Below are 22,842 nucleotides of genomic sequence, written 5' to 3' on the forward strand. Positions count from 1 at the left end.
ATTCAAAAACAAATCTTCAAACCCCGTTTTTGCAAAGGGAAATCTTATTCAGAATCACAACTACCCCCCATTTCAGAGACCTACAGCTGTGAGACACCCTGTACAATCCTACACGACCAAAATAATCCAAAAGGTACAAATATTCACGAAAAACACATAGTACTACATAGTGCACGAAATACACATACTACTAACTAAGATTTATTACACAATATTTTCTGAGCAGTAATACGAAAATATCACAGATCCATTCGTCAAAAATATTTACAACCCAAAGGGTTAATCTCCTGCTTATCGTTGAAGCATCTGTGTATCAAGTTGGCAAGATTCCGACTATTCGCCCGTTTGCTCCCGTATCAACGTCCATCGGGATGGAATGGAATTAAAGGGAGAAGAGGGAATGTTTTGTCTAGACGGGTCCGAATCGAGAACAGGAAAAGATTGAAGGAGCAGCCGTCGTTGGCGAATGTCCGCGTGTTTCGACGTTATATATGAACGTATACCAGCCACTTTCTCTTCCGTGAGTCTCTACCTACACGATTCTTGGCTTTAGCATGAATAGTCTAACCGTGTCGTCGGTATCAGCTGTTCACGATGACATTAATGACCGAAGAAGAGTCGATACCTGAGCACCACCTTGTCGCGTGTAAATACAAGGTGTTAGAGAAAGGGGGACACCCGAACTAGGAAACGATTGTTTACCCTTATGCTGAATAATGCACTGCTGCTTACATGCATTTAACAGGCTGACATTTATTTAATATTTGTAGAAAATTTTACCGAGAAAGGTCACCAGACTCGGTTGCGAGTTAAATGAATTTTTAATCGAGTCTAACGAGATTTGGTGACAAAAGCGTTGCACTTGTATGTACCAATTTCGAGCTTAAGAATACCTGAAAGTGGCTGGAAGAGTCTGTCAATATTCTTAACACAATGGCTGGCACTTTGTAGAAACAGTAAATGAACTACTTTAAAATTGCATGGTATTAAGTATGTAATTTGGAACAATCGGCTATTCTGTAACAGGAATGTGAATGGCGCATTTATAGGGTGGCTTTCAGCAAGCTTTAAGCTTTAAATTGATGCGCTACAAGTGCAATTTCGAGATACTTGTCTGTCATGAATTTGCGACAGAGTTGCTATATTCTGAAATTGGACTTTGAGAATGGACAAGTGTAATAGTTTTATGAAATCTTCAATACTACTTAAAATATTAAGGGTGCATTTGTATGTTTATTTTCAGCACATCTCAAGCTTTAAATTGATGTATCACAAGTGTCATTTGGTGAAACTTTTCTGTCATGAATTTGAGTCAGAATAATTACATTTAAAAATTGACCTTTGAGTATGTAAAATTGAATAGCCCTAATTTTATCATTTTTAACTTCGCTAATATCAATAATCTGAAGGGTGCATTTATATGGTTATTTTCAGAACATCTTAAGCTTTAAATCGATATATCACAAGTGTCATTTGGTGATACTTTTCTGTCATGAATTTGTGTGAGAATATTTACATTTCGAAATTGGTATTTCACTATGCAAAATTGAATAGCCCAAGTTTTATAATTTTTAATTTCACCAATGTTAATAATCTGAAAGGTGCATTTGTATAGTAATTTTCAGCACATCTTAAGCTTTAAATTGATGTGCTACAAGTGCCATTTGGTGATACTTTCCTGTCATGAAATCTCGTTAGACTTCCCACATTTCAAACTCTACATTTGCAAACTCAACAAATTCTTCATCAATGATAAGTAAATTAAAAAGCAATGATCAGATAATTTTCCAAGCTCCCATTACATAAATCCCACACAGATCTAAATCAGAACTAAAAAATATCTTCCAACAACGACAAAAATATGTGAAAGTCGATAAGAAATTTATTCGACCAAGTACCACTCCGTTCGTTACGAAATTACCCATAGCTTCTGCATAATGATTCCAATATCTAAAAAAAGTGGACTACTGTCCAGCAAAGTGCCGTTAAATCAGCAATATTTAACAGAGCGAGCTTAATAAATGCAAGCCGTAAGAATACGTCGTACAATAAATCATCGTTGCACGGACAGGATTTATACGTGTTCACCAGGGCAAGAAGAGTGTTCATAAATTTCGAGCAGAAGTCAAAGTTTGCCAATTAGAATAATATGAAAACCGCTCAGGTTCTCGGATTTACATGAATCGTCTGTTCACAGTGCCAGTATCAACTCTCGACCGTGACAAATGACCAAAATGGAATAACGCCAACTTTACAGTGAACGATTAAGACTGTCGAGCATACTAGAATCCTGATTAATCACCGACATACATTATGCATGGATAGCTGGCTAAAAAAAATCTCGCCGAGAATTCAGATCGAACTATCCACCTAAACAGTACATGCTGAAACAATTGGGAAACTGCGTTCGTTATGACAACTCGGCAGGATCACGTACAGGGTAGTTTGGATGTAGGTAACAGAAATCCCAAAATTCCAGAATTGAAAATTTCTAAATTTTTCAAGTCCCGAATTCCCAAATTTCTAAAACCCCAAATTCTCAGATTTTCAGCATTCAGAAATTCCAAAATCCTAAAATTCCAGAACCCTAAATTTCAAAATCTTCCAAGTCCCAAACTTCCAACTTTCTAAAATTTTTTAAATTCTGAAAATTCTAAAAATTCTAAATATTCTAAAAATTCCTCAAATTCCTAAAACTCCTAAAATCCCTAAAGTCCCTAAAATTCCTAAGACTCCCAAAATTCTAAAATTTCTAAAATTCCCAAAATTCAAATATCCCAAAGTAAAAATCGCAAACTTCCAACAACCCTTAAACTACAAAAGCAAGTTTGTCCTTTGTTCTCGCGTTTTTTCTTGTAACTAACGTATCCAGCAACTCCGGCAAAATTTTTATGCAATTACGTTTAATATTTATCAAGTTATTACACGTAGCCTGTAGCGTTTCCCTGTACAATGTAAAACTGCCCACGATATGCATATTTTTCGTTATTTTTTAATGCAAATTTTCATAAAAATTGTATAATGTATCTACTTTAAAATAAGCCAGAAAAGACCTACATAAAAAGCGGTTTATATCCTCGAAAAAAGGAACAAATACGGTCATAAATATTAACATTCTAAGCGTACATGCTATCTCCAGAAAATTAACGTGTACGCGTTTATTATTTATGCGAATAAAACATGTTAATGTTCAATTATGGAAATCTCTGACTACCTGTTCATCCATTAATTAAGGATTATTGTCTGTATATAATATATAATGAATATGATAATCGTCGAAATAAATACGAATACTATGGAGATTCGGTATTAATGTGTATTTATAAACAGTCTGATAGATAATGTACGAGGCGTTCATTTCGAAAGTGGCCTAAGTCTATTTATGTTTGCGTTTCGATGAAATTCGTATGCCAATGTATCACGATTCTGGGGTGTATCTAAGAGAGTTAAATTTACAATTCCTGTTGAAATAATAGCAATTATTAAGCGAATCTTTTTATTAAGAATGGACACTTTCAAAATTAACAACTAGATTTCTTATCGAATTTCAAACAGTTCATTATGATATAATTTCAAATGAAAAATTTATTCAATTTACTTTATATTTCATGACAACGCTTGAAAACCATTTATGCAGTTCAGGAAATCTAATTATACATATAACTTACGTAACAATTTTGCTGTATGTCTACATTTTGTGTACGAGGGATTTGAAGAAGCCTCAGTGGTATACAGGGTGTTACTTGTAACGCTACTCACGATTTCTCCCACTTGCAACCACCTTACGAAAAAAAGTTTAGAACAATATTTGCAGGGTATGAAGTGCACAATAGATATTAGTAAAGCAAATTTTGAAAACAGTTTGTTCTCTTGGCAAATTCAAGGTCACTTGGGTTTTTTAAATAGGAACATTTTTTTTATTCATAGCTTTAGAGGACATCGAGAAGAATTCAAAACACATGTTACATGATATTTTTATTAACATATTACTCGATTTACAGAAGTGGAAATGTGAAGTAAAAGACCGGAATATTACGCGATGGAAGGCGGCATACATTTTGAACATGTAATTAAATAAAGTGTATTTTTCTTACATTCTAGTCGCGTGTTTACATTCAGTAATCTCTTCGGAATCAAATAATGGTTACACTACCAAAGTCAAAAGCTAAGTTCTTCACATTTCCTCTTCTGTAAATCGAGTAATATGTTAATAAAAATATCATGTAACATGTATTTTGAATTCTTGATGTCCTCTAAAACTATGAATAAAAAAAATGTATGTTCCTATTTAAAAAACCCAAGGCAACCTTGACTTTGCCAAGAGAACAAACTGTTTTCAAAATTTGCTTTACTAATATCTATTGTGCACTTCATACCCTGCAAATATTGTTCTACACTTTTTTTCGTAAGGTGGCTGCAAGTGGAAGAAAAATCGTAAACAGCGTTACACCCTGTAGAATGAAGGCCACTTTCTAAGCGAATTTTTCAACTTATCATAACTGCGATTTATATGGTCAAAATTATTATATACCCTGAATATAACCGCATAATTTTTTGATAGTTATCATCACGTACATGTTACTACAATTAAACTGATAAATGGACTTAGGCTACGTTCAAAATAAACGGCCTATATCGTAACTTTCTCTTTTCATTAAGGAATCGAAGAAATGCATAATAAATTTCTGTAAATACGACGGTTCTTTTTTTTCGTAACTTTCTCCCGTTGAAGAGACCTGTAAATGTTTGATGAAAGTTCGTGGATCACGCGAAAGGTTACTGTACATATTTCTTTAACAAACATGACATACTTTACTCATCTCAATGCAAAGCCCGTTGTTTACCTCCATCATGGCATTCTTTCTTACGTTAGACGGTGAAAAGGGACCGTGAAATCGGAAAAAAGACTTATACACAAGACGATATCACAAAATTACTTTATTAATTACGCTACGAAAATTTTGTCTGAAGATACATTCTAGCAAATATATTGAAATTAAGTAAATAATTTTTTTAATTGGGGCAACTACATTTTGTAGAAAAATTTAATTTGCCGTATGTTGAAATTTCATTAAAGTTTATTGTAAATAGTTTAAATAATTATTGAAACTGTATATTTCAATAATAACTGACACCTATTTAATTTTCTATGAATTTGACAAATTATTAATTTTATGTACTACTATAATCTTAATAACATATCAGTAACATTAGAATTTGTATAAATTTATTTATTTTATAAATTTTATGAATTTTGATATGTTACTATAAATACATCATTATTATTATTATTATTATATATTAATTATTATTCATTGTTCCCACTAATTACAATAAATTAATACTAACTGAATTTCAATGAATACCATTCTCTTCTTCCTCAAACAAATACAGAATTAATAATTGTATCTATTACAAGCAATCAAAGTTCAATATTAACCAAAAATGTTTACTAATATATTTTTAAAAACGTACTATGTAAAATGAAAAAATATATACATAAAATATTAATTTATCAAATTCCATTCGTTCTTTTTTTTTGAATATGCATAAATAAATATTAAATTTAAATTTTTAAAGTGTTGTTACATATTAGAAAGTTGAAAATATTCGTCGAGCACACTCGGCAGACCTTGTTAAATCTCAATAAGCAATCCAAGCAAGTTGTGCCAATCGACCTTCGGATCAGTCCAACCATTACAAAAGAAAATAATTCGCTTATTATGAACAATAGGTACGGCTGCGAGTAATAGACGTCGTGGTAGCAATCGATTTACATTTACAGGCAATTATAGCCACGATAAAAAGAAAATATCAAATGTAAATTTTGTTAAGTGTAACAAAAACTCAAGCATTGAATACGAAGTTCGATTCATATCGCTGACGATTGCTCGTTTTTGCGAATTTGTAATTGTAAATTATTGAATTATACAAATTTTGAAGTTTAATAAGAGGATAGAGAGTAATATTTGAAGTGACTGTCGGAGTATATGCATGTTATAAAAGAGTTTAAGGTAAAATTTTATTGTGCTTTTTTAATCCCTGTAATTTGAAGAATTAATTTGGTATAAAAATTTACTATAGAAGTATTGAAGTAAAATTTTTGTGGAATGTTTTTTAAATTTTCTAATTTTTAATTATATAGATTTTGAAATTTCCAAATTTTCAAATTTCCAAATTCTCAAATTTCTAAATTTCCAAATTACCAAATTGCCAAATTCTCACATTTCCAAATTATCAAATTATCAAATTTCCAAATTCTCAAATTCTCACATTTCCAAATGACCAAATTTTCAAATTACCAAATTACCAAATTACCAAATTACCAAATAACCAAATAACTAAATCACCAAACACTCAAATTTCTTTATTTTCAATTTCCAAATTTCTACATTCTCAAATTTTACTTCTCATTTTAACAAAATCCCAAAAACCTAACTTCTAAATTACCCATATTTACATTCATAAGATATACAAACAATGAAAATTATTTCAGGTACTAACCCCTAATAATCTCCAATTTAAATACGTATATTGTTACACGTTTAAACATGTTTACACATATCAGTCAATATCTCTAAATAAGATATTTAACCTCACTATAATTCTATTAAAACTCCAAATCCTAATACAGCTTTATGAACGGAACACTAAACCCTAAAGAATTCCCTTTCACGGTTGCTGGCAAGAACAAAATGGCACTGCTCCCTGTCACAATATGAAAGTCACGGCATTGGTCGGTCACAATACTATTTAACTCGCAATATCTCTCGAGTAACATTAAAATTAAACAGATATACTAACAAATTCATTTCATAACATCATAATTATACGAATATTTTAAATACTTTAAAAACTAACAGTGATAATACGAATTTTAAATTAATTCCATCACGTAATATCAAAGCTACTTGGAAAATACGGAATCTCGATTAATCGAAACTGCGACGTAATTTATATCTCAATATTTTTCAATTTATCCGCGTAACTTACTTTCGAATAAACACGTTTGCGTTATTCAAAATAATTCGTACATTTCGTATGTTATTTTTGTTTGAAATAAAAAGTGCCCAACCCTGGTACAAGCTTATCGTGTTCAGCCACCACGCGTCGTTACGTTCGAGTCGTGGGGCCCCTCGAGCAAAAAGCTCGAAACCGGTTTCGGAGCCTTACAGAATGGCTGGCTAGCCGGTCAACGTGTGTATACGTACGCAACCGATTACTCGCTCTGACTTTCTAAACTTCCGTCGAGATCGTATACGTACGCTTTATTTTTTATTGTTCACCTTCAACGTGTCACGTTGGAAAGATTCGACGGCAGAATTTGCCTCGTTAAGCGCTACCGTGACATACCGATGTCTCTAATAACGTTACGGGAATACCCGATTACGATACGACGCCACCGAACTGGCACGAACAGGAATAATAGACGATTCGTACGCGAGAATACACGGACCGTATTCGTCTAATGATAACAACGAACGACGATTATTCACCTGCTTGTTTACATTGTCGATAACTTCGAATAATATTGACAGAAGGTTTAACCATTTTCACGCACGAATCGTCCCGAGATGAATGGGACAAGGCAAAGATTCGTAAGTAGAAATATATCACTTTTCGACCGTACTGTCCACGCTAACGCACACGCTGGTGGCGACACGCCACGGCGTCGTTACCGCACACGTGTATTTACTATTTATGACAAAGGGAACGCCAGTCGTATGGACGAGAATAAACTAACCGTTATTGCACTTCGTGCCAAACGCCGTGTGGCTCTTACACGCTACTAGCATTCTTAATTGCGCCAGACAACGGTTCGCATTCACGACACTTTTATACGCTACGGTGACAGCCACAGAGCACTGATAGAAGACCCTAAGGATCTTCTACCAGCACTTGTTTCGCGCCAATTTACGAATTAATGGCGGTAAACGTAATTTTCGACTCACCAGAAACTGTCCGGATCGGTCGTAGGATGTACTCGGCCAGAAACAATCCTCTGCGTGACGGGATAACACAAAAGAATTCCTCGTGGTAAAAAACCTACGGTGGCACGAAACTGTGGTCTCTCGAACGAAACGAACGTTAAAACACAGAAAAGTAACACTGTAAAAACACCACCGAATTCACTGTCCTGTTTTATAGGACGTCCCACTGTTTCCCCGTTACGATTTTGCGTGGGCGAACACGGCACAAAACAAAAAAAAAACGAACGGAAGGAATTTCGTCGGTCACGTAAAAAAGCCTCGATAAAATACACGATAGGGTACACACACAGGACGGAACGAAACGACGCGCGCGCTGGTCGAGACGCAACTGCCGTACTGCCGACTCCGTTTCCCGCTGTACCCCACCCCTGCACGTACCCCAACCTCGGCATCACTCGGCCATTCCCGCCACTCCACCGTGCTTTCCGAACTATTCTTCGGTCCCTTCTTCGGCCTTCGACGATTCCTCGATACCTAGACTTGCACGCAATACGCTACTGTGTCCGATCAAAGACCCTGGACACTTGTTTGTACAATGTACAATGCCCGGCATGATAGCTTCCCTAGAGAAAAAGTCCTACCACTGGTCGATTCTTCGTTCTTAAATCTTTAAACTGATGTATTATCTCGCAATTTTCAAAGGAGTCATGTTATGCTTTTTAAATTTACAAATTATGAAATTTGCAATTTATTGCCTTTTAAGTTTAGGAATTTTCAAGACATTTTCAAAGATAGATATTTTCAAATTTAGAAATATGGAAATTTTTAAATTTAAAACTTTATGTATATAAGAATTTGAGGATTTGGAGACATGGAAATTTAGGAATGTATGATTTTCAAATACGCATACTTCATTTTGTACCATCAAAAGCAAGTAGACTTCTACAAAGGGAGACTTCTACAAAGGAAATTTACGTTGTACAGAATGTACATTAGCTAAATATGACAAGCTTCCCTTGGGAAAATAAAGATGGGAAGCAGCCCTGCCACACGATATTTGATCATTTAATTTTTTAACGTAGAGACAATAATTTAGAAGTTTAATGAAATCTTGTTAAATTAAATTGAGAATTTACATATTTAGACTTTGAAAACTTGATAATTTAAAAATTTACAAATTTTGGTATTCAGAAATTGTGATATTATAGACTTATGAATTTTACAATTTTTTTTTTAAATTTGAGGACTAAATTTGAAAACCTAGGAATTGTGGGCTGTGAAAACAGCAATTTTTTAATTTAAAAATATGGAAATTTCTTAACTTGAAAATATAGCAATTTTTTAGTTTAAAAATGTAGCAATTTTTAATTTGAAAATATAGCAATTTTTTAATTTGAAAATATGACAATTTTTCAATTTGAGAATATGACAATTGTGGTATTAAAAAAGACAAAAATTTCCATTTTATAATTCAGTGATCCAAGAAATAGAATTTATAGATTTAACCACCCTCGAATTTATTGAAAAGCTTCCTTTGCACCTGAGGTACAGAATCCTTAAACCACGAATCCTTTTATCATTGATTAGGAACAATCCTCGCAATAAATTAAGCCTACACACGATTCACGATAGAATGATTTGCCTCAATAAAGATAACTACGTAGTTTTTACGACGGTTTGCTTCCAACATAAGATAATAGTTTTTCTAACATCTATTTAACTGTCGTTAAGGGAAATCTTACACGAGCCCGAACAAGCATTTATCGACTGTTATCTGGCAGTGTTCTTGACTTCTAACTCGATCCGTTCTTCCGGACACATAGAATATGATTTCCCGAGCGTCGTGATTTAATTGTTCGCACGGTTATTATTGCGAACAGAATTTTCTTGATGCTTTTAAAAGTACGAATGTATTTATGTACGTGATGTATGATTGCGATTCTTTTCGTGGAGATGTGGTATCTTTGCGTAAATTATACTGCAGTGTAGACGCCTACGTTAAACGTATGCGACGCATAGAACCACTGTATGATATGGAGCAAGTACGATTGTTCAGCAGACTGCGTGACGCTACACGCCGAGGGCGTGGCTGTATGTTGGTTGCTAATAAAGCGATTTAAAAGTGTAATGCTCTATTTTCTTTACAATTTCACACATTCATTTACCAATAAATATTTAACATACACTATCACGATAATCACGTAATAAATAAAGCTGAACAAAAATTACGATTCTCTTCCTATCGTGGGGAGTATTTACGACCTGTGCCTAACTTTAATTCAAAAACTTTTGCTATCGGAATGTGCAGTAGTCGATCTGTGTCAGTAACGTTTAAACGCACGCGATATCGCGTGAGACGACGAATTGGCAAAGAGCGATGATAAGGATATGTTTTGCTGGTTTGCAGGACATGTGACATTATAGTGATTTTTTATTATCTTTTGGTGTAGGTAATTTGTTTTAACTGGTTTTGTTTGAATAGTATCACAATTGTGTTTAGATTCACAAATCTTCAAATTTTCAAATGTGCAAATTTTCCAATTTGTATATTTTTAAAAATTTGGACTTTCAAATTATCTAATTTTCAAAACCCCCAATTTACAAATTTCATAATTCCAAAATTTCCTTTTTTCTAAATTTCTAAAGTTCTAAGACTTCAAGTTCCTATATTTCAAAATTGTCAAGTCACTGAATTTCTAGATTTCCAAATTCTCAAATTTCCTAATTTCCTACACCACGCATTTCTAAATCCCTAGATCTCTAAATCCCCAAATCGTTAGATCCCTAAATCCCTAAATACCTAAATCTCTAAGTCCCTAAATCCCTAAGTCCCTAAATCCCTAAGTCTGTAAGTCCCTAAATCTCAATCCTCAAATTCCCAGATCCAAGAACCCTAAATCCCCAGATTTTCAATTTCCATATCCTCAAACCCTCAGATCTCCAAAATCCCTAAATTCTCAGATCCCTAGATCCCCAGATTACCAAATCTCTAAATCCTCAGATCCTCAAAATTCCACATCCTCAAATCTCCAAATCCTCAGATCCGCAAATCTCCACATCCCCAAATTTTTAAGTGATCGAGTTTCTAAACATCCACCTCCCCAAATTCCAAAAATTTCACATTAATAAATCCCTAAACGCCCAAATCCCCAAATCCCAAAACCCTATTCGTAACAAATGCAAATACTTCGCTTCCCACGTTCGTGGCGATCAGACAATTTTTTTTCTCCCTTATTGATTTCCCGAAGACAAGGGTTAAAATATAGTAGCTATAGTTGCTGAAGAGGTATCGTATAGATCAGAGTTTTGTTATTTTACGATGACCGTATATAAAGAAACGTTTTAGCTATAAAAGGGACCCGTGACGAGGAGAAAATATACGTGAATACACGACGGTAGCGTAAAATTTTGCTTACCTTCGTGAAGTAGCTTTGTAGGCTGCTTCGAAGTATAGCTTAGCCGTTGGAGGCTCAGGCTGCCGCGTAACCTGTTCTCATTTTTATCGTCAGCATCAGGTTTCAGCGCAGGTGAGCTGCGAAGGTGCTGAGCCGAGTCCAGCTAAACCAGCCTCGTACTTCTCGACCATTTCCTTCTGCCTAGAAACGCATTGACCTTCGAAAAGACAAGATACCCAACGACAATCAATGCAAACTATCGAGTCGTTCTTCGTTTTTGCATGTACATATATTAGGTGCAAACCTTTCACGTGATCGTAAACTTCAGAATGGGACGAGTTTAGCTTATGGACTTATTCTTTGGTAGTAACTGCTGGATGTTCTTTTAACAGCAACATTTCAATCGTTCTCGTTCAATTCTTCTTTAGATTGAGTGACGCACTTCAGCTTTAAACAGTGAGTGTTGAAGATTCCTGTTTACAGTTGTGTATAGGCAGGTGAGTCTAGGGTTTTGTCGTTTTAAAGTTACCTCTCAGAAAACCTGTATTGCTTACGGGATGACCTAATAATTGCAAGAACAAGCGTTTTACCCTCTGCGTGAAATTTAAAACCACACTTGGGGAGCCCTCCTGCTCGCTCCAGTCGAGCGAAAAGGACTCAATCGACGAACAACACGAAACTTCGTAGCGTTCGATAGTTTTAAAGGCAAAAGAAGCCAGAAAATGATAGATTACTCCTGCATTTTTTATACATATTTAATATTCTGAGATCTATGTTTCAGTATAACTGAAGACTTCATGGTAGGAGAATATAATAGTCATCCTTAATACCCAGTGACCACTTAATTATGGATGATTACAGACACTTTTAATACACAGTGGTTATTTAATTATAGTATACATATTTAACCTTGGACTATTTAATAGCGAACAATTATCATCCTTAGAATTCAATATAACGTTTAATTCACAGTAGTGTGGGTGAGTACAGTCACTCTTAGCACTTCATGACTACCCAATTGGTGATATGACTATAATTTTAAACTGTGATTGACAGTGAATATTTGCTCTTAGCACCTAATAACTACTTGATGAACAAATATCATCCTTAATATCTAATAATCACTGCAATGTAGCTAAATGACTAGTCAGCTTTACTGATAACTTTAATTTACTTACTAAACCTTATGACTACCCAATAATGAACAATAATATAACTATAATCATCCATAACTCACATTAATTAATTATACTCATCCTTAATACTCAATGAATATTTAATGATGAATAATTATAATTATCCCTGACATCTAGTGGTCATTGTAGCTAGCTGACAGCCACCTGCAGTTCCATATAGTTACCCAACACTGAATAACAATAACTGTAGATACCGTTAACTAATAACTAGTGATTCACCCCTGACTACTTCATAGTTAGTAGTTTCTACCCACAGTAACCAATGATCATTGTAATATAAATGGATAACTATATCTACTTGTACATTATGACCCATTTATGAATGACTGTAATTATCCTTGATACCCTAAGACTACTGGTGGATAAATATAATTAATCTTTGTACTCTCAGACCACCACAATGATAAATGATTACAATTAACCTAAGTATCCTATGACCACCCACTGGTGAATGACTACAATTAACCTTAGTACCCTAAGAGCTCCCAATGATAAGTGCTAAGTCACTCTTAATTTACAATGTTGTGATTATTCTCATTCTTAGAGATAACTTAATAGTGAGATATAGTTGCCTTTAATATCAAATCACTGTAATGTGACTAACTTAGCAGCCAGTTCAATAACTATAGTCATCATTAATTTGTAGTGAGTATATAATGGTAAATCACCCTTGACATCCAACGACCACTGTAATCTGGCAACTATATTCTTCATGCAGTAATTACTAATCACTAAAATGATGGATGATTACAATCCTAACGAGACTTAATCATTACTATTCTTCAAACTCGATCAAATTCTTCAGGCTCTGAAAAATACCAAAGGATAATAAATAAGTGGTCAGAACATGATAAGGTTTTTACTGTCATTTCTATAGGATTTTATTAACATTGTTATTTCAATAGTATTCATTACAGATACCAATTTGCAATGTACTAACAAAAAGTGGAAAGAAACATTACAAAACCAGAAAAAAAGAAACAGAACCGCGAGTACACATACGATTTCGATTTCAGAAAAATAAAAAATATGACAATGAGCGACTGCGATGTTCTACCATTAGAAAACGCGGGGGTGATTTCTTTTTCAACAAGTTGAAGTCCAATGGTAAAACGAAAGCTACATCGTACAATGCCAGCTGCAAACGTACCATTTACAATTAATAATTATACAATGTGTGTGTGTATGGTAAAGATTGTTAAAGTACTTTGCAAAATGCATTTAACGCGCTCAAGTCAAGTGCGATGGAAGTATAAAATTCTAAAATAACCCTGAAAGGGTATCCAGCGGTGTATCCAGGCTACGCATTCTACACGATTTTATAAGAAATAACATTACTCGCTTGCTTATACCTTTACGCACTAAATAAACAATAAATTTTCGGTATTTAACTCCGAGACCTAAACATGATACTCGTCTTTCTTCTCTTTCTTCTCTTTCCTGTGCTATATCTCATATATTCTCATTTCTTTAATCAACGACCTACTCGTGTATTTAATTTTATTTATCAAACTAATCAACTAATTCACCTTGCACTAAATCGCCTCGGTGCTACATAGAGAACGCTAAATGTGATCGATTCAAAGGTTCTTTATCATTCTGTTGATCTCCTCCCTCTCATCTCTTTCACCCACCTTCTCCCGTAAGTACATTAGATACGACCGAACAGAACATTGAGTACATTACTTCTAAATACATCACTTACACGCTATTATGTACATTTATGAATATCGCGCCGTGTCGTTCACGATAGTCGAAAAATCGAACTGTGACTAGGGATGGAATCAACTCATGAATTTATGTCACTTGAATACCAATTACAAAAACCTTATTTTATTCTGTGTATCAAGTACTCGAGTCGTACAAAGTGATTAACCTTTCTGAAACTGAGTAAATTATTGCTTATTAAATAATTGATTTCAAAAAGCATCATGACATAAAAATATCAGAAAACGTGTGTCAATTTCAAGCTTAAAATTTTATAAAAATTATCATATAGGTGGCCCTTTATTCTTAATCTAAACAAAATTAAAAATTAAAAAAAGGTAATATTGGGTCTAATATCAAATCATTTTAAAATCTGACTCGATTTCATGACATAAAAATTTGACAAAATAATACTTATGGTATATGAATTTAAAGTATTGCAAATTGCTACGTAAATGCCCCGTTAATACTTTTAGTTACGAATAATAAAATTAAGACTACTCAATTCTTGCATAGTAGTCAATCTCAAAAAATAAAATCTCTAATGCGATTTCATGAGAGAAAATCATGAAATATTGCTTATATATTAATGCTTAAAATAAATGCTTTAATATTCTTAGCATGAATCTAATTAGCCAGATTTGAATCTACTTGCAACGTACTTAAATCCCATCACTAGCCAGTGACCGTAATCAGGCGCGATCTTAATTATGAAAGACAAAAGTGTTGTTCAAAACCGGTCGATTGAGAGATAGAGGGTAATAAAAAAATAGGAAAAAGAAATGAGCGAGAGAAAGAGAGAAAGAGAGAAACCGCGATGGGGGAACGAGAAAGAAAGTAGAAGAAAGAGGGAACCACGTTACGTGTTCGTTTCACTATATGCTGTACAAAAGTTACCTTAATTTTTTTCTTTTATCCAGTTTTACAAACGACTAATCTCTTCTTCTGAGCAACGGATCACTTTTGTTTGTTGCGAATGTCTTTATTGAATGTGACGATCGCTCGTTGGATAATACATCCGTCTATAAAACTGGATATTTTGTCAAACAACAGTATAAATTTTTTTTCGTTCTTTTCTTTTTTTCTTGTTCACAGGTTACGAAATAGATATTAGAATTGCGATCGATATAAATCGAGTAACAGCGGCTACGTGAAAGCCAATGGAAAAGAAGTCTCAGACTTCTTATGTCGGTACCGTTATGTACCATAGAGTATTCTACGAGAATATTATAGGAAAGTGAATACAAATATCCTTTCACGTGCAAATTGTTAAGCAAAGCTTCAAGGTATTAACACATTTTGAGCCAGTCGCCTCTTCTGTACAAATATATTCAGTCTTCTATTATAACTAATGATATAGCCAGACAAGGTGTTCATAAAGTGAACTACTTAAAATACTTGCAATATACCTATTTTTTTATTTCCTTTAAAGTTGACTCATTGAGGATCCATTACACTCTCTAAACATCCTCTGATCTATATAATAAATGCAGAACATGGCAGACTTAAAATCCAGTTCTAAAAGAAACCTCTTTGCATTAAGTAAAAAATAAGGGAGTACAGAAAAGATGCAATGAATTAAAAGAATCGCCTTACATACGAGATAATTCGGCCAAAATATTCCTTGCGTCAACCCCTTCTTTTAGACCTTTCATCGAAAACCTCTTCTGAAATTTGGCGACAGTTTTAAAATTTAATAAGTGGCAAATGTGTTAATATAAAAATAGTACTAAAACCACTAGCAAATTAATAGAAATCTCTGTAATTATTTGTCATTAAGTTACCAGTAATTTTATATTCACTTTCCCTGTTCGTTCATCCATTCAAATGCAATTTCAATTCATACTCGTAATCTAAAGTATGCGTACAGTAATTTATTTTAGAAGACAGAGGACGGGAGGGTAGATATGCTGATAATAAACGTGAATGGAGAAAAAAAGAAAAAGAAAACATCTTCTACGAGGGATATACATACATGTATTAACACACCGATTCGATCCATTGGCTCCGCGCGATCGTTTCACGTTGTCGCATACATTAATTACATGTACTAATGAAAGAAAAAAGTTTAAGTTTAATTGTACTGTATTTACATTATTGAGATATAAAAATACTAACAAGAAACATACCTATAGACAAGGTCCTCCGAACGACTCACCTCCTTAGAAATAAACTAATTCATAATCAAGTTTGGCAGTAATATTGTCCCTATCTAGTTGCATTTCTTATTGTTGTTAACAAGACCGTCAATCTCGTTCACTGTCCATTTAAAATCGATAGCATCATCTGACAAGGTCTCACCACACTTCATACCATTCCTTAACGCGCTACCCATCTGAACTTTTTTGTCTTTATCCTAAAATGATTCTTCGCTACCTTGGAAGATTTCCATTGCTCACTGCACAGGCCTTCGCTGTGGGTCAATATAAAAAAAACAAAATGTTCTCATTACCGGCACAGTTATCATGTACACGCTGGGTCTCTTGGTGAGACAGCACTTTGCTTATAAAAAACATGCGGTTTCACCGCTGAACCTAATTCCTAAGAATGATTCATTAAAAAAAACACACAATGCATACGTCTTTCATTCATTAACATTATTATACTGCTTCTGTTCATGAAAAATAAAAATTTAAGCGAATAATGGTATGACAAAACAATTGGAGTCCTTACAAAACTTCTTCCTCTTTCTCAATTGAATTTAAGAAGCATAGGTTCAGCGAGGAACTTTCTTGTCCCATACCAGCTACGGTCCATCGTAGCATTTATAGTGACACACAAGATATCAATGATTCACTGTACAAATATTGTTTACCTACATTTTTCAAATTTAAGTTTCATAAGCAACAAATAGTTCTTAAGTCTCTCTTTATACTGTACAAAAATCACAATTTATATCTATTTAATAAATTAAATAAGAATATTTTTTATTGTACATCCCTGAATTTATTATTCTGGTTGTACAAATATTTATAATTTTGTAGATTCTAATTTCTATTGCTATTTAAATACTTTAAATTATAATTGTATTACATTCATAAAGTGTTAAACTCAACGCAAGAAATATTTAATATAGTATAAAGTACCATTTAATCTTTAAATCCGTTTTTCCCAAAAATATTAAAAGTGGATATACAATATTTGTGTAGTAAGTAGAAGTATGTGTATCCTAAGTCTTGAAACCCCAATTTTTAGAACAAGACAGAGAAAGTTTGAACAAGATTGGCAAATCTTGATACTTTCGAGAGATTCCGAAAGTTTCGAGATCTCGAAATTCGATTCAATCTTCTGTACGCGTAAAATCCAACTTCGGATTGACTCGGAAAAAATTGGATGCACTCAATTTCCTAACAGTAGTTGACCCACGAGTTTTCAAATTTTCGTATGTACAAACTTCAGATTTGAAAATTTAGAAACTTAAATTTACAGATTTACAGAATTCTGCGTAGCAGTGACTGTATTAACATACAGAGTCCTGAACGATGTTTCACAGTCTATCGTGTGCACCTGACATGACTATAGATTGCATTTGAAAGCATGCAGAGAGGGTGGGAGTAGATCTACGTGGGCAGAAGCTAAGATTCGTTTTACAGGAAAGAAATTTTCGACCTTCGCTCACAAGGTGTTTAATCTCGCCCAAATTTTTCTGTCTCGTTTCATTAAAAATTCGGGATTCCAGCACATCCTTAGCAGTAAGCCATCGATATCTTAATGCGTAATTAAAATTCAACTCCCTCAATCTTAAGGAGAATAATCATAAAAGTAATAGTAATACTCGACATTATTTGTCGTAACAATGTTTCGCAGTTGACCCTGCGTAATGGTTTTGCCACATGCACACACGCGAGTGTACATATATAATAAGAATATTTAGTATGCACAGATATATTATCTCGTATCTCTAGAAATATATTCATTTTATGTGTATGCGTCATACGTGTATTTGTGTGTGCACAGTCTCTCTCTCACTAGCACTGTTACAGCCCCGGATAAGTGTCGTGCGTATAAACCTAACAGTTTCTTCTCTCAAAGCAAGTTAATTGCGTGGAAGAATTATTGGAACGGCAACTTTGCGAGACGCTAAGTCTCTCTACAGTTGATTCAGACGATGTTTGTTGAAGCTTCTTCCAGATACGTCACTATTTAGACGAGTGACTCGACCTTATTTCACTTGTTGACTATGTTGCACAACTCGCCTACGCTTCTGCTTCTCGGAGTGTATCGCGATTTTTGAAATTGTTGCACGTTTGGAAACAGATTGGCTTGCACCGACGTCTTCTCCGACGATTTCGAACAAACGTCCGTTTGCGCATCCACGTGTGACGGACTCCTCGAACGTACGATGTGATGAGGACTTTCACGACTCGTGAATCGAGAGAATAAACCGGTATCGTTGGATAAAATTTTTGAGCTAGCAGCCAATCTACAAGCGCAGGGAGAACACTTTGGCAAATTTATCATAATTTTATCTGGCTCGATTGTCAAAGATGATCGACCCAATTTTCTCAAAGGACTGCAAATTAGTTTCTTAGCTTTTAATTTCTTCTCCATGGAATCAGTTTTTACCTGATCTTTAGACGGTTTGTCGAAGCTTTTACTCGAAAATTTATTACCCTTACTACCCCACATAAATTTCTTGGTAGATTCTGCGGACTTTTCATTGTTACGTTCTGTCTCTTGTTCTTCAGATTTTTTCTCTTTATTGGAACTATGTTTCTTGTTGTTTTTGGTACATTCGGATTCCAATGCTGATTCTATGCTACTATATTTGAACTGATTTATGGGAGACTTCTTTTCTGCCTTGAGCTGTCTATGAATGCTTTTGCAATCTGAGATGTCCTTATTATCACTAGAGGTAATGGAAAATGACGAGAACGATTTTTCTCCGAGCGTGTATTGACGGCAGTCTTCAACCTGTATGTCGACCAAAGTCGTATGAGACACTTGCGTCTCAATTTTCTTATGGCTCTGACCAAATGAATTCTTCAAAGTTCTATGCACGATGTTTTTTTGACTCTTGCTGAAAGGATTCTTTAAGTTCTTCGGCAAAGATATATGTTTCTTCGCAACTTGACCAATATGATTTAATCGGAAATTGCGACGTACAGAAGTACTTTCTAATATCGCTTTGCTGTGTTTCTTATCCTGAATGCTTGTACCTAAATCTTTTTGTTTCACATCTTTCTCGTCCTGTTGAATCGCTTTCTTCGAATTACTATCTAAACTCGACTCATCATCATCGGAACATATTTCCTTTAAAGATTCATTGTGGTGAACTTTCTGATTCGTAACTATCTGTTGATCACGAAAGAAGAATCCATCATCTATAGATGCAACAGATGATTCTTCGTCACAGGGGAGAACAGGAGCCTTCTCCCCTGTGAGGGGCGATTGCTAGACAAGTTTTTCAGTCTGTGAGCTTGTTGAAATGGAACTGATGGTATTTGAATTGTTTGAAGTGGTATGTCCTTGACTGCTGACATGTGTATGTCCTCCTCCCTGCCCTCCCTGATTTTGGGAGAGGCTTAGTCGCCGTCAGTTCACCAGCTCCACGTTTACAAATTGCTTCAATCTCTCTAAATATTGGTTGTACAACTCTACATCATTATGACCAGCACCCTGAAAATATAGTTCATACTGTTTATAAGATTTTATTCTTGTTATCTCCTTAAATGTAACAAACATTTTATACCTCAACCCATAATGGTTCCACTGCTCTTGGACACCTTTCATAAATAGCTAATCCATGACTGAAGTTTATTATTTCATCCTCAGTTCCATGGATGACCAAAACAGGGGATGTTACTTTGGGTACTTTATCTATACTGTAAATAAAGAATAGACTTCATTAATATGTATTGTATGCTATAAGTAGAAATAAGTAAGAAATGTTATGTGCATATGTTCATAAGCAATTTATAAGAAACATAAAGACAGTAGTGTGCTCATTATTAATACATTATAATATAAATATGGACTGATTATATTTATTGAACTTATTTCTTGTAACTGCATTATCTGAAATAATGATGTGTTACTAAAATTTTACTTTTTATCAGAAGGACAAACTGTATATTTAAACTTTTTAAATAACATGATACCAGTGCTTTTGAAAGAAGTTCTGCTTCTTTATTGTTAACATATGTGGTTCCAATTAGATAGTTACCCAACACAATGTGTGACACCTGTTAGGCAAATGAATGGTTAGACAAATGTCATCATAAAAGATGAGTTGATCGCAAAGCAACCCATTATTTGCACTGCATAATATTATTGCACTTTTATGTACAGAGGTCTTTGAAAGCCATAATATACTTCATCATAGTTGGCTTTTAACAAGAACTAGTAAAATGTAGTAATCTAATAGTAATATATCACACACAAAAAATATGAATAACATTGAAGTTTTTTCTGTTACAATAACGCATCTGCAGATGGAACATTCCATATGTAACATTCTTTTGTTAGAGAATATACTATCTAATCATTTTAAAGTCTAATCGTTGAACTTTGGGACACCTTGTATAATCCATTATTTAAAAAAAATTTTAAATAACATTCTCACATAATTGTAAAAATATTTAAAAGTATTTTAAAAGTAACGAAACTTAAAACTATAACAAATTAAATGCGCAAAACACTTTTCCTATATAATATATATTAAATATTATAATTTTAAATGCAATTATCTTCTTTACTAAAATTAACCTGCTCTATGCAAACAACTGGTATTTACATAAATATTGTTCTATTTACATATATTTAAATTTTAAAGAAAGTTCATAGTAAGTCTTATCTATGCTACAACCACCTTAATTAAATAAAAAACAAAACGCGCAGTTCGAATATGTGATAGCAGAAGCGTAAAACCTATTAGCGAAGAATACGGATCGTGCAATTCATAGGTTTCCATGACGCAAATACGTAGATAAACTTTTATTGCTTCCCATAATTCATTTCAGCGATCGAACAAAGGAAAAAACTTGAAACAAAAAAAGAAGAAACATTGAGTAACCCTTGTATGAATCAAAATCTTACGTTATCAGTATGAAATGCACGTTCGTGAATACGTGTATGCAAGCTATATCTGTACCACGTGTATGGATATACACCTGAACTGTACGATACAGTCATGCGCGTGAATCGTGTGAATCACGGCACGCGATAAACGAATTATAGATCGCGGTTTAATAACACGATAAGGAAGCACGCGTAGGGTTTGAAGATGTACCTTGGAAAAGCGTCGAAGAACCAAGTTCTTTTGGTATTGGGAAAAGCGACTCGCATTCCCGACATCAGAGGCGAATGCAGAACAACTGCGCCAACCTCGTATCGCGCGGCCAAATCGACCGTGGGTACAGTCCCAATACTTTGACCGTACAGAATAATGTTTTCCGGGCTAATACCGTAACGTGTTCTGAGAGCATGCCACGCAGCGTCGATGTCCGCGTACAGGTTCTTTTCTGACGGCTTGCCACCAGAAACTCCATAACCCGAATAATCATAACTGAATATGTTACAATTTATTCTTGATCCAAGTCCCAGATAGAAACTGGACATCTGTCCAAGATCAACCGCATTTCCGTGAGAGAATAATATGGTAAAACGTGCGGTGGCCGAACACCGTACAAACAGGCAGGCTATTCGATTTCCTCGTGACGTTCTTGCGTAAAAACCTTCGACGGATTCCTTTTCTCTTTCCGTGTATTGCCATTCGGCCCTCTCCGACAGAGAAATCGTGAATTTGGAGCCTTCATCCTCGATGAATGTATAGGTTGGCAGAGGCGGAAGAAACGCTACTTTCGCAGCGATTCTGGACGGGCAGGGTGGACAGCAAAATAAGCAACAGAATTCACTAAAACTTAACCCGTTCATCGTTCCACGGGGGAGTTATGCACACGCGAAAACGCTGTTTTTATCACGTATCTTGATGGAATCTCCACATCGAGATTAGCGGTCCGATTTAAAAATAGTTCCATATACCGTGGTTTTTCGCGCCTATTAATTTTAATGACAATGTCATTTGTTATCGTACTTCTGAAAGAGTTCCTCACAATGATTCAGCCATGACGGCTTACAAGACGGATGATTTCTCTCCCTCCTTTTCGTTCTCTTTCTCGCACAATGCTCCCACCCACTGAACGTTGCGCACTTTCATTGTATTCAGGTAAAACGAGATACGAGACAAGGATAGAGATCACGGTGTTGCGTTGTTCTTCTTCTAGTCATTGCTCGCCATTGGTGAAAGATTTAAAAGCAACGAGATGATTCGATATGCAACGAAGAATGGTTGAATATCCAAGTACCGCTACGCGCGTTGCCAATATTACAAACGTCAATACGAAACAAGTCTATCGTGACATGAGTACTAGCCTTTATTATGCAGTTGCATTTATCGTTCATTCAACAAAAGATCATACTCGTGCGCGCATCTCGACTAACTTCAGTAGCTTTCTCTTTATTTGATATTGTCCCACTACTATGCACTTTCCACTTTGTCTGAGTTATACAAGATGAAGAAAAGTTACGAATAATGGAACACGTATAAACTAGGAATATTCAAATGTGATAGTTTGAAAGTTTGGGCAAATAAGAATCATAAAGTTTTGAAAA

At 34.6% G+C, this 22,842-nt stretch overlaps 3 protein-coding genes across 9 annotated transcripts in view; all 3 read right to left on the bottom strand.

The window, feature by feature from the left end:
- LOC105663855 (semaphorin-1A-like) overlaps positions 1 to 11,370 on the bottom strand; it is a 488,866-nt gene extending 477,496 nt beyond the window's left edge. For 3 of the 7 annotated variants that reach the window (XM_076530714.1, XM_076530713.1, XM_076530710.1), the window contains exon 1: positions 7,953 to 8,341. The gene's annotated coding sequence lies outside the window, so the exon portion shown is untranslated. Of the gene's footprint in view, positions 1 to 7,952; positions 8,342 to 11,347 lie in introns of those variants that run through there. The other 4 variants (XM_076530709.1, XM_076530708.1, XM_076530707.1 and 1 more) reach the window with 3 other exon arrangements.
- Positions 11,371 to 13,378: 2,008 nt separating this feature from the next.
- On the bottom strand, positions 13,379 to 19,712 carry LOC105663112 (uncharacterized). The gene is made up of 3 exons (XM_012290308.2): positions 19,665 to 19,712; positions 16,359 to 19,623; positions 13,379 to 16,279 (listed from the first exon to the last, which is right to left on the bottom strand). Exons 1-2 carry the CDS (start codon positions 19,710 to 19,712, stop codon positions 18,397 to 18,399), a joined length of 1,275 nt encoding a protein of 424 aa, XP_012145698.1. The 3' UTR covers positions 13,379 to 16,279; positions 16,359 to 18,396.
- A 4-nt stretch (positions 19,713 to 19,716) lies between these two features.
- LOC100882743 (alpha/beta hydrolase domain-containing protein 17B) lies at positions 19,717 to 22,558 on the bottom strand. The gene is made up of 3 exons (XM_003705392.3): positions 21,461 to 22,558; positions 19,922 to 20,054; positions 19,717 to 19,848 (listed from the first exon to the last, which is right to left on the bottom strand). Exons 1-3 carry the CDS (start codon positions 22,102 to 22,104, stop codon positions 19,765 to 19,767), a joined length of 861 nt encoding a protein of 286 aa, XP_003705440.1. The 5' UTR covers positions 22,105 to 22,558; the 3' UTR covers positions 19,717 to 19,764.
- Positions 22,559 to 22,842: the final 284 nt, after the last annotated feature.

This window comes from Megachile rotundata, chromosome 4, assembly GCF_050947335.1.
Source record: "Megachile rotundata isolate GNS110a chromosome 4, iyMegRotu1, whole genome shotgun sequence".
Classification (NCBI taxonomy): Eukaryota; Metazoa; Arthropoda; class Insecta; order Hymenoptera; family Megachilidae; genus Megachile; species Megachile rotundata.